Below are 13,035 nucleotides of genomic sequence, written 5' to 3'. Positions count from 1 at the left end.
GTCGACATTTCCGATGCCTATAACTGTACATTTCTGATGAGCAATATGAAGTAACAGAAATTACGCAAGAAATTATTGCCTTAATCAATTTTAAAATCTTCGTTTGACGTCGTGTAAAATAGCCATTTAATATGAAAATAAAGAAGCTTATTTTCTACTCGCCTTGATTATCGCAATGAAGGCTAAATTGTATACTATTAACAACAGCTGTAGTATAGTTTGTAATATCTCTCTTTTTTCTTTATTTTTCATTTCTAGATTTATTCCGGCTCGGCAAGGAACAGTGTCTAGATTTTCAGATGGGACGAAAATCCAGGTCCCGTTTACTCATTGACGTTAACGTAAAAGAGCCATTGGCAGTTGGATTTTGGTCAAGAGCAAAATCTCCCGTTAACCATTTCGCATACCAACCCCCTCATAAATGAAAGAACTAAAAGCTCGAAGTACCATGTCTCTTTTTCATGACCACCCCCCACCGCCCTCCCCAACCACAAACATCTCCAAATGTTTACACCACCTTATCCTGAAAACGTCTATAATTATAAACACCACATTGCGGAGGGTTAATATGTCTCACGCCTTTGAAATTTTAGACTGTCTGTACTATTCACGATATTGATGATATGACACAAATATCCAGAACTTAAAGAAGATATATATATATTGGTATATTATTAATACCATTAGTTTCAACAAAACCCATCATCTACGCTGGTTGTAATGAGGTGGGGAAAGGGTTAATTGGAGAATTAAGGCAAAGGACCGACAAGAGTGGTTTTTTAAGTCAAGAGAGAGAGAGAGAGAGAGAGAGATGGGTTTAACGTCCATTCGACACAAACTAGGTCATTTCGGGACTAACATATGGTTTAATTTTATTTCAATATTCGCTTGAGCGTAGGGGTCTTTAGCAGTGGGAGGAAACCGGACGACCCGGAGAAAACCCACGAGGTTGGACAGGCGACCCTAATCCTTGTCACGTACAACCGGGGATTCGAAACCACGCCAGTTGACTCAATGACAGGCCTTATGATACAGCGCGCACGTGCTAACCTTTCGGCCATCCAACCCCCCTAAGTCAGTGGGCTAAGAGTATTGCAAAAAGTGACCAACAAGGAACTATCGTATACACATCATATCCAAATTTTAAAAGATTTCATAAACAATTAAGAAAATTATGGATAAGTGAAATTAAAAAAAAAAGTTCTTGTCGATTCTTTTCGGTGATTAGCAAGACCGTTTTGTTAAATTTTAATTATCCATAATTGTTTTAATTTTTGACGAAATCTTTTAAATTGATATGTAAAATATCCATATCTATAACATAGCCTACCTATCTTTCCTTGTCGGCCACTGTTGGCAATACTTTTGGTGCCACTGACAAAAGAACGCTCTTGTTCGCAATTAGCAAGATCGTTTTTGTCAATATTTCAATTATTCATATTTTTTTCAATTTTTATGAAATCATTTCAATTTTGGATATGAAGTGTAGAATGTAAGCATATCTATAAAATCTTTCCTTGTCGGTCACGTTTCCCAATACTTTGGACGCCAGTTAAATACATGGAATGAAGAAGGTTCTGCAGTTTTACTTATTGCGACGTAGTATAAAATATTTGGGGAACTAAAGCGGTAACATTTTTTTAACTTTTTAAAAGGTTATGTTCAATTAAAATAGGTTAATTCTGATTTCAAATCGAAACCACAAACTATAAATTTATAAAATGTTGGTGGAGGCTAAATTAAATGGTGTAAAATTAATGACTTGTCTTTGAGTTGTTTTGGGTTTTTTTTTTTACGATGTTAAGTCATTTATAAACGAAATAACGCAATAACCTTATTGTAGCCTCATAATATCCATAATGTATTACGGGGTCTATGACCCTTTCTTGGTGATCTATGTCATACCTTGCGCATGCGTATGTTGAGATTTTTCCTCCATGTTGATTTATCGAAGGATTGTGGTCTAGTAGAAGAGAAAACTGGCTTTTGCTGTGCGGTTTACTAAATATAAAACTTAGAACGATATCTGAATAATTTGACGATGGGACGGGGTTTACAGATTTTAAGTATAGCATTGGCTATGTTTGTAGGTAGTGAATGTAAGTATGAGAAAGAAGCGAGTAAAGTGCCTGTATTTCCAAAGTGACAATTACTCTAAAGCAGTAGATATCTGGCTTAGCCCAGTTTACCGTTAGCATTATTAATAGCGATAGTGGTATTTCTTGATTATTCGCAGTCGGCAAGTACAAATGTAGGTCGAGATGATCAGCTGATCGAAAAGCTCATGTTAAGTTATAGTAGGGTGGTGATTGAATACTAGGCTACTCATCATAGTATTCATAGGACCTATCATTTGGAGAAAGGGCATTATTATAGCTTACGCTGGTCCAAAAGAGTGGAATAAAGTACAAAACACTACAGAATAAAAGCCTCGAGTCAATATATCGACTTTAAGAAACGATAAAAACAGAATTGATTATCAAAATTAAATGTATGTTATAGTTTGTGTATAAAACGTGTCAAGTTTGTGTATACTATTGTGCCTGTTGTCTATGTTATTTTCTTTGTAAAGTGCCGCAGTTACAGTAGGCTACAGAGCAGTCAAACTGATTAAATGTTCAGCGCTCTAGAAAATGATGATTATTATTATTGTAGATCTACTCATTCAATATTACTAAAGATACATTATGGGAGATTTGATAACGAGTTGACAGTTCTACTATAATAGTTAAAAACTAGATATGTAAAGGCAATTTGCTGAAAATTTCATTCAAATTGATCCACTATGAACCGAGAACAAAGTGATTGAATTTCCGCCTAGCCTTGATCATCATTACTAAAGTCAGTACGATAAAAAGCATAGTCTTGATTATCCATTTAATCGATAAATCGTGAAGGAAAGTTATGCAGTAAAGATCGCAGGCTAACGATGCCATCTAGAGTTGATTATGGTCTGGATAGGTTAATTAATGTTTAATTAATAATTTAGATAACATTACAGGCCTAAAGAAAGACCTGCAATAGACAGATTTAGCTCTTGCATAATGTATGTTTAATATTATCATACAGTCATAGACCAGGGCCAGATTGGGTGGGGGCATGCAGGGTGGACAAAGTGAATATACTTTAGTAAACGACCATAAAAAAAAAGTTAAATGGTTGTTAAGAATCCAGATATATTTTTTTTAAAAATTGACCATTGTGTATTGAGATACAACTTTCACAATGAAATGTTTACTTTGCAACAGATTGACAATAAGATTCCCCCAAATTACGTTCAGAGACTTTATAGGGACCACCCCGTTTTTAACAGAGTCTCAGAATTAAAAGTCTGTGTTCGTATGAAATTTAAGTGCCATATTATTGAGGAATGGTGTATTTAGCTTGTCTCAAAATTTCAGCTCAAAATATTGTGTCGTTTGGATATGAATGTCAAAACCTTATCCGGACACGTAACCCATTTAAGATTTCGGGTCAATTTTTTCGTTGGATGACCTGATAATCTATTGCCGTTCCTTTAGAGGTCTATACAGTGCTGTACTTGATACCTACACGTTATAAAAAAGGAAGTCTGGTTTTATCCAGACACCCTATAAAATGAAATGAAATGGGGTTTAACATCCTACTGTTCTGCTCCTATGCTGGGCTAATGAAGACGGGCATACGCCATACAGTGTGCTATGAGGGTAATTTTGCCTGGGCAGCGGCACTATCGCCTACTCTTATATCGAATTCCAACTGCCAAGGGATCTTTTACATGCATTCCAATGTATACACAGGACCTCGGTTTTTCGTATCATCCAAAGGACTAGACAGCTGTCCTTGTCACTGACAAGGGGGAACCACGCCGGAAAATCTGAATGAACTTTCTCGGCCAATGCAGGGATCGAACACCCGACCTCCAGGCTAGCGAGCCAGCGTCTTACCCACTTAGCCACGTGATCCCCCCCTTATAAAACATCTTGGTACACCAGTCTCCATATCCAGATTTTATTTTTAAATTTAAGGACTTTTTTATTTTGAAAATATATATCAACCACTGTTGAAGTCATCCTGATAGGCTAATATTCCAAAATTAATATTCAGATTTTTGTGTAGCTTAACATTAGTTTTCCAAAATTATATCATCATTGAATTACTCTTCACTTTTATTTTCTATTTTTTTGTAGGGTTATTTGTTGAGTTTAGAGAGCTGTGTCTGCATACCATGTTGGCATCGACAAACTTAACAATTTCATGATGTATTAAATACCATACCATGTGTTTTTGGTTATTTGTATTTATCAAATTTAACACACTTGTATATTTATTGTTACAGGTCAATCAATCACTGTTTCTCCTCCTTATGATATCCTGTATGTTATTGCTCCCTCCGCTTTTAACTTAAGTTGCAATCATATAACAGAGAGCAATAGTGGTAGCGACATTGAATGGAAAAAAGATGGTGTTAAGATTACAGAAGAAACAAAACATTCAACAATATCTGGTGATAAAAAGAAAACTGTTTTGAATATTGTGAAGCCAAGCAGTAGTGCTGCTGATGCTGGGCAATATGATTGTGTGGAATCACCTTCTGGCACTAAGTTTTCCATCACTGTTGTAGTTGCAAAAGGTAAATATTTATGCACTTGAATTGAATGTTGAATTAATAAATACTTTCTTTTGTAATGGAGCTAAGGAGCTGTAAAGAATGCAGTTAATTATGTTATGTTTAATTATCTGAAGCTCTGTTAAATTTTTTTCAGTAGAATACAAATATCTAATTATGTTTGGTAATAAGTTTCCAAACTGACAACAACAGTAGTGTCCAGATGACTATAACTATTCATTAAATTCTTTTTATCAGGTCACTCATTAAACAATAAACTAAAATTGTTTATCTGAGCTATGTTACCTGTTTATTAATTTTGAAAGTCATTTTTAACAGCTAAATAGTTTGATATGAAGCTTTCAAACAAGGTAAATCTAGTAAGTCTCTTTCTGGGAAATAGGCCGAATCCTTCCTTGCAATTCTCTCAAAAGCACTCCACTGTCATCTGTATTGAATAATCTGCTGATATTTCCTCATTAAACTGATGTCATAAAATGCATACTTGGAAGAACAAAATAATGTTTAATTTTAATTAGACAGTCTCAAGCTTCCCGTAATGTACTGTCAAAATTTAGTTATGGAAATGTGTCGTACGGTCATTGTATATAATACACTTTTTGTATATCCTCTATTTTTAGTAAATTCAAATGATGTTGAGTTTAAGAGAAACATGGGATCTGTAAAATTAGGATGTGAAACTGAAGGTACTGGTTTTCCAACAAATTACACAGTTACCTGGGAAAGAGAACATCAACCTATAACTACTATAGAAGATTATGAAGAGAAATATACTGTCAATAATACCATGCCCAATCATACCTTAGAAATCAAAAACGCAGGTATGGTATCATATTTCAGTTTGCTTACATTCATTACAAAACAAGAAGTTACTGATACAATCTCACTCAAACTGTCAAGGAAAAAAAGCCCAGTCAATATGGTTAAAATGTAAAGAAGCATTATGTAGTGAACAAAGAGGTTGGACAGGTAACCATACTCCTTTTATGACAGACATGGTCGAAAGCACCCATGTTCGACCACTCAAACCCTCCTGCTTCTAATTGCGGTAGAATGTTCAGACTTAATGTAGATGTTCGTTGTGTAAATGTCTTCACTGATAAATATTCCTGCTTCAACTAAGCATAGATAAGCATTTTTCATTTGCCAAGAGTGTAAAACACAATAACCCTGCTTCTAATTGAAGGGGAATGATGAAACTTGGTGTAAAGTTTTATTACATCACTACCATGACTAAAAATATAAGTTAGATAATGAACATTTTCGACATGGGTTTAAAAAAAAATGATTAGTAATTTGATTGCTGGATATAATATAAAAGATAAATGTGCAAGTAATTAACGGGCGTCATCCATTTATTTTGGGATTGATTCAGGGAAAACAGCCTCACAATATATTATATATTTTGTATGTTTTTGCAGAGAGAGCAGATGCTGGTGCCTATCAATGTGTTTTTGACTTCAGCAGTCATGCAAATGGATCTAAAGTTAGTCAGAAAGTATCTGTTACAGCTAATTTGTTTGGTAAGTAATCTGTTACAGCTAATTTGTTTAGCAAGTAATCTGTTATAGCTAATTTGTTTGGCAAGTAATCAGTTACAGATAATTGTTTGGTAAGTAATCTGTCCGTATCAAGATTGGAAATAAAAATTAAATATAAATCAACAATTGCTCTTACCATAATATCCACTTCAGAAATTTATCAATTATGTTTTATTTTATCAGCCTCACCTTTGATAAGAAGATTTGAGAAATCAAAAAATTTGATCCAAAGAGATCCTCTTGAATTGAAGTGTGGAGTCTATGGTCATCCATTGGGAAACATTACCTGGAGTAAAGATGGTGTAGTACTTGTTGCTAATGAGAGAATTAAGTTCAACCCTGGTAGTGGTCTAGATAATGGTATTTTATCAATAGAGCATGTAGAGTTTGAAGATAAAGGAACTTACATGTGTCTAGCTAGTAGCGTGAGATATAATACTACAGCAAACAGTACTATCCTTGTTAGAGTTAAAGGTAATATTTTATGAAAATTTTGCGTAATGACCTGGCAATGATAAGTGATTTCATTTAATATGCATACCCCTTACTTTGCTTTCTATTTTTTTTTTATCCCACTCTACACTGCAATTGTAAGCCATCATATTGATTTTTTGATTAGTCTGTCAAATTACCTCGTGCAGTTAAATAGTCAATCATATAGCTTAATTCTTTGGTGTGTGTGTGTGTGGGGGGGGGGTGTCTTTTATTTATTAATTATACATGGTGTCTTATTCTAACTTAAGTTTTCACTCCTTTCCGACAGTGAGACGTATCTAAATTTATTATGGTAGTTTACAGTTAATTAGAATTAGACTCGGGAGGAAGGGAGTTAACCAAGAAAATAAGAAAGGTTAGGCCCCATTAAGAATAAGGACCGGATAATCATCATGTAATGAGACACCCCTCTACAACAGAAAAAGTGGGTGGAGTGCTGTGTGTTTTCAGTATGGGGAATAAGAGGAACGCTACCCAACTTTATAAATCTCTTTAAAATAATTTAAGACATCTTAACACACAGTAATTTGAAATAGAAATGAAATGGGCTTTCCATTGGGCTAATGAAGACTGGCATACACCAAGGCCTGTTCTTAAAGTATTTCGAATTCAAACTGTCAAGGGTCCTTTTACGTGCATGCCAATGTGTACACAGGACTTTAGTTTGTTATCCCATCCAAATAACCAGACTGTGTTCTTTGTCAGGCCCTCTGTCCTGTATCATCGACAAGGTGAAACCATGCTGATAAATCCTGAAAAACCTGTTAAAATAGATTTTAAAACTAACTAGGTTGACTTTACTTGTGGTAGGTGTTTTAGTAAGCTTGACAGCCCCAGTCTATGTTTTATAAAATGAATACTTACATCTAATTAACTATATTGATCTTTTTCAGATAAGCTAGCTGCTCTATGGCCATTCCTTGGTATTGTAGCCGAGGTTGTCATTTTATGTATCATTATCTTTATTTATGAAAAGAAACGCAGTAAAGAAGATCCAGCTGATAATGATGAGACTGATGTGAAAAGGTAATTTTTATTGATTTGAAAGATATCATACATTTGTATAAGTGAACTCAATACAGTACAGAGTTCTTGAAAGTATTGATTTTGAGTGGTAGAGCTTGAGAATGCAATACACAAAGAGATTCTCAATAAAGAGGAACCCTATCCAAACATTTCTCTCTCTGGTCTCTCTTCAAGATTTCTGGTTGTACGTCACAATGAGTAGGGTCGCCTTTCCAACCACATGGGTTTTCTCTGGATCCTCTGGTTTCCTCCCACTGCTAAAGACTCCTACTCGCAAATGAATTAATGAAATAAAATTAAACCTTATGTTAGTCCGGAAACGACCTAGTTTGTGTTGTCAAGTGGACATTAAACTCCATCTCTCTCTCTCTCTGTACCCTAGGGGAACCTGAAAAAGTAAACTTCTGGTAAAGAACTATTGAATGAAATTTAAATTTGATTTTAGATAAAAATTCATTACAAAAAAGTTATACAGATTTTTTCAAAAAGAAAGGGCAGGCAGCCCTGAGTTTTGTTTGAAAGACATATTAGGTACCTGGTATACAAATTTTGTTGTAACAGATTTCCGTACCCTGGTGTCACCAAAGTACATTACATTTAAGGTATACAGTGAAAGTATGAGTTGTGTAGTGTCAAGTAAAACATTGTTTTGAGCAATGCCAGGTACTCTATGCTGACATATAAATTCTGTGACTGTTCATTTCTAGTTTTTATAAAGGAGAAAGAGTGATCTCTTATGCAGTTAACCCTTAGCACTTGGTATATGTGAATAACAGCTACCCAAGTTCCTTGAAGAAAATTAGACTCTCTCAAACCACCCAAGATATATGAATATCTTTCCAACCATTTAATAGTTTTAGGCAGTCTATTATGTCAATAATGACATAGTTAGGGTCATGCTAAATGAATAAATTAATTTTTGATAATCTAAAGTAAAATCATATGTTTTAAAACCTAAAAAAAAATATAGATTTTCTGAATCATAGAATCAGTTATTATAATATATTAACTGATGCAAAAGCTATTTAAAATAACCAGATATAACTTGTATTAATAAACAGGTTGAACCTGGCAACAAAATATTCACCCATGGCAGCGAAGTTATCTGAACATTCTGAAAAGATTTTTACACTGTGATTGTTAATCGCCAATCTGACAGTTAAGAGTACATGTACATTGTATGGTTATATAATTGTGAATCTCTAGGTACAATATTAAAACCTATTTACGGGTACTCATTGTAATCTCCTTTATCTGTTACCATCTTGATGACTATTAACAATACCAATCAATATGTTGATATAAATAAAGTATTAATGAACATGTTTTATTTTCAGTGGAAGCGCCAATGCTAATGAGGCAAATGAAGTAAGACAGAGAAATGTTAGAGCTTAGAAAATGGATTAAATGATTAAGATTATATTATATTAAATGTCACAGATCATTTAGTTGGAATATTGATACTCTTTTCGACCATAGATGATAATGCTTTGTACAAGTTAATATAATTTTGGTTGAAAGAATTCACTAAATGAAGATTTATTTTATGACATAAAAAAAGTAATTGCTGGGAAACTCGTTTGTCACTCAAGTCTAAATAGAAACTTTATATATTTTAATGTGAAATTTTGAAAATTGGATTGTTTCTGTGTGGATGCCAACCTTTTATTTAGATAGTTAGTCCCTTAACACAATGATAAAGATAGTAATTTTAAAATATATTTTAGCACTCATTTTGAAAACTACTCAACCTTCTTTATTTTTCAATTTTTCACACTAGCATATATGTATATTAATATCAAGATTGATACTTTGAAAATGGATGTAATAAAGTCATGTCAATGCTTGTGTTAAATACAATGTAAGAGTCTATCATGGTTCTGTTAATTTTGTGTGAATCTTCTAGTGTGTAGGTAATATTAGTGTGTGTGTGACAGTGGAATGTTAAGTTACATGTAATAATAAATAGATACAAGAAAACATAGAGTCAAATTAAGAAAAACTTTAGTGTGCATATATCATGGTGATGTACATGTTTCAATGTATGTGAATGAGAGAGAATTTTACATTTTTATAAATTTACTTTGTTTTAATGAATTATTGTTCATAAATAGAAATGATGTAACTTACATTTAACTCTTTCTTCCCCCATGTGGCTTTCAGTGTACTTGGAATTTTCAAAGTTTACTTTGACTTTCCACAACAATAATGTAGTGTTTGCAAAAACAAATATATTTGCAATTGATGAAACTTTTCATAAGAACCATAGATTAAGATTTAGCCCGCCTTGATTTAGGTCAAAATAAAGCATTGAATTGGATTGATCTGATGTGGTGGTATGATTAGTGATGGAGCAAGATGGTTATATACCTGTTTAAAAGTATGAAACAAGTCTTGTCAATACTAAAACTCAAAGTTGGTTATATCTCAACAACTTTCTTTATCTGTTATTAATAACTGTAAAAAAAATATAGCTGAACAATGATTGTCATCCCACCAAAAACGAAATTCGTCTAAAATCTAATTACCAGTAAATCAACAATTTTATTTTTGACCTAAATCACAGAGGTCTAGTCATTTAAAGATGGATGTTTGTAAATTGCAAGGTCTATTCATCTATATATATAAATATATTTGTTTTCACATTCCAATCCTTTAATTATTTATTATACAATTGTATACTGATCAATCAAGATAAACTTTATAGTACAACTACAAAATGAGTTCCTGATACAAAATTGATAAAAAACATAAAATCAATAAATGATCCATGCGTATTAGAAATTTGAGTGTTATTATTAGACTGTGAAGTAGAGAAACAGATGTTTGCAAGAAACCTTGTTATATTGTTTATCATTTTAGCCTAAACAGTTTTAAGTAGATGTGTGTTGATTTTGTCTTCTTTTTTTTTTTAATTCAAGAAAATGTACTTGGAACTAATAATGATAATCTTAATGAATATAAATATGTAAATTCTACATTTGTATATATTTGTAGTTTCACATCTGTGTAATGATATTTAAGGAAGCTTTTCACTTTCACTATTTCTTTTGGGTTGTATGCAAAATTTTAGATGGATTCTATCCAAAGAAGGGCTAACTACCAAAAATGTCCCAGGTTTGAATGCCAATGTGGGTCGAGAAGAACTTTCAGGATTGTCATGCCTGGTTCTCACTTGTCGGGGGGGGGGGGGGGGTGTCCAAGAGACTGACATGGAAAATACGTATGCTTTATGGAGTAGGGGAAACGCTGCTCCCCAGGCAAATAGAAATAAGTAAAAAGTACAATACTGTAGGTTCGCATGAAAATGACCAAGTTATGTGTCGGCAAGATGTTAAAACCCAATTCTATCGCAAGAAACTAGTGTTTCCATTTAATATGAAGTTATCATATTATTTCATCAGTTTAGAATTAATTACTGTATATTAATATATATTCATTAGTTTAGTATATAGCTGTTGTTGATTTCCTTGTTTTTAATGATATATTAATAACTATATCTCTATACTATAAATTGTTTTGATGAACTATGTGTATTATATTAGCACACAATGAGGATAGTCAGGGTGATGATTTTACTATACTCCTTACACAATGTGATGTAAATTACTTTATCTACATGTGTATATATTATTTTTATCACTTTATAGCATGTATTGTAATGTTGATTTAATAAACTTTCCTTCCTTTAATAGTTGCAGTTTGTATCTCTGTTGTAACATATGAGGTACATGTAAGGGTATATAGTCTGTTCAGATATTTACATGTTTTGGACCTCGTAAGAGATTTTATACGCCCACATTTTTATGTGGACGTATATTGTCGTCTCCCCTGTCCGTTCGTCCGACCACAATTTTTATCTGATTTTGATGAAACTTGAAATATAGGTTGATCTCCCAAAGATCTCGGTTCCTTTCAATATTGGCATGTATCAGATAGTAACTTCATGGATTATGGCCCCTTATTATATAAAAAAAAATCTGTCCACAATTTGTTTGTAGACACTCTACAAGTCATAATATTTATCCGATTTTGACGAAACCATATATCGGACCATAACTTGATGAATTATGGCCCCTGATTGTTTGAAAAATCACATTTTTAGCTTGTGTAGACACTTTAGAGTTCACAATTTTCATCCGATTTTGATGAAACTTGAAATGCAGGATTATAACCCAAAGATCTTGGGTCCTTTCGATATTCACGCATATCGGATTGTAACTTCCTGAATTATGGCCCTTGATTGTACGAAAAATCACGTTTTTAGATTGTGGTCCCTCTAGAGGTCACACTTTTTATCCGATTTAAAAAAAACCTTCGAATATATCACTGTTACACCATTATGTAGATTGAGTTTTGTGAAAATCGAACTAAAACTGCCAGACAAAATGGCCCGCCCTTCATACGCAAATAGTGCAAAAATATGGTATAACAAGGTTGTGGACCCTCTAGAGGTCACAATTGAAAACACAAATTATTTGTCAATTTAAATCAACACTGATGTGATGTTACCAGGAAAATATGGGCTTCTAATATTCAATATTTAAGACAAAATAAATAATTTACCATTGGTACACGAAAAGTGTTCCATAATGTGTTCCAGCGCCATTTGTAACAAGGGACTAGACATATCCCACAATAAATGCTATAGGTGTGGACTGAAATAACCAGACATTAGAGATTGCCATTCGATTGAGACTTCTGGCGTATTTAAAATTAGAGTAAAAACAGAAATGATTGAATGTAAATCAGTTTATATATGTTAATATTAAATTATTATTATTTGTGTCTATTTCTAGGTCCCAAATATTATCGATTTAGCTCCTTTAAGAACGACATTAGAGCAGTTGAAAACGTCCAACGCAGAGCGACCAAACTAGTAAAGGGACTAGAAAACCTGTTTCCAACAACACATGTTAAGTCTCGTTTACCCTCTTTGGAATACAGAAGAAAGCGATATGATGTTATCCAATTTATAGGATTCTTCAAGGAGAAAGAAAAATGGGGTTTAACGTCCACTCGACACAAACTAGGTCATTTCTGGACTAACATTAATTTTTTATTTCAATAATTCGCTTGTGCATAGGGGTCTTTTGCAGTGGGAGGAAACCGGAGGACCTGGAGAAAACCCACGAGTTTGGACAGGCAAGCCTACTTCTTGTCACATACAACCGAGGATTAGAAACCATGCCAGTTGACTCAATGACAGGCCTGATGATACAGCGTGCACATGCTAACCATTCGGCCATCCAACCCCCCATTCTTCAAGGAAGAAATGTTGTTGTAAACACAGAAATGCTGAAAGTCACAAAAGAGTAAAGAACAAGAGGACACAACTTTAAACTAGAAAAACCTTATTCTAGA

The 13,035-nt window shown here is 33.5% G+C and overlaps 1 protein-coding gene across 1 annotated transcript; it reads left to right on the top strand.

The window, feature by feature from the left end:
- Positions 1 to 1,927: 1,927 nt before the first annotated feature.
- On the top strand, positions 1,928 to 11,363 carry LOC126817065 (neuroplastin). The gene is made up of 7 exons (XM_050543851.2): positions 1,928 to 2,099; positions 4,319 to 4,612; positions 5,230 to 5,430; positions 6,031 to 6,132; positions 6,334 to 6,624; positions 7,539 to 7,671; positions 9,009 to 11,363. The coding sequence occupies exons 1-7, from the start codon at positions 2,042 to 2,044 to the stop codon at positions 9,064 to 9,066; spliced, it is 1,137 nt and encodes a 378-aa protein (XP_050399808.1). The 5' UTR covers positions 1,928 to 2,041; the 3' UTR covers positions 9,067 to 11,363.
- The last annotated feature ends 1,672 nt before the right edge of the window (positions 11,364 to 13,035 follow it).

Source organism: Patella vulgata, chromosome 4 (genome assembly GCF_932274485.2).
Source record: "Patella vulgata chromosome 4, xgPatVulg1.2, whole genome shotgun sequence".
NCBI lineage: Eukaryota > Metazoa > Mollusca > Gastropoda > Patellidae > Patella > Patella vulgata.
Note: the sequence above shows the minus strand (reverse complement) of the source record. Positions and strands in the feature narration are given on the sequence as shown.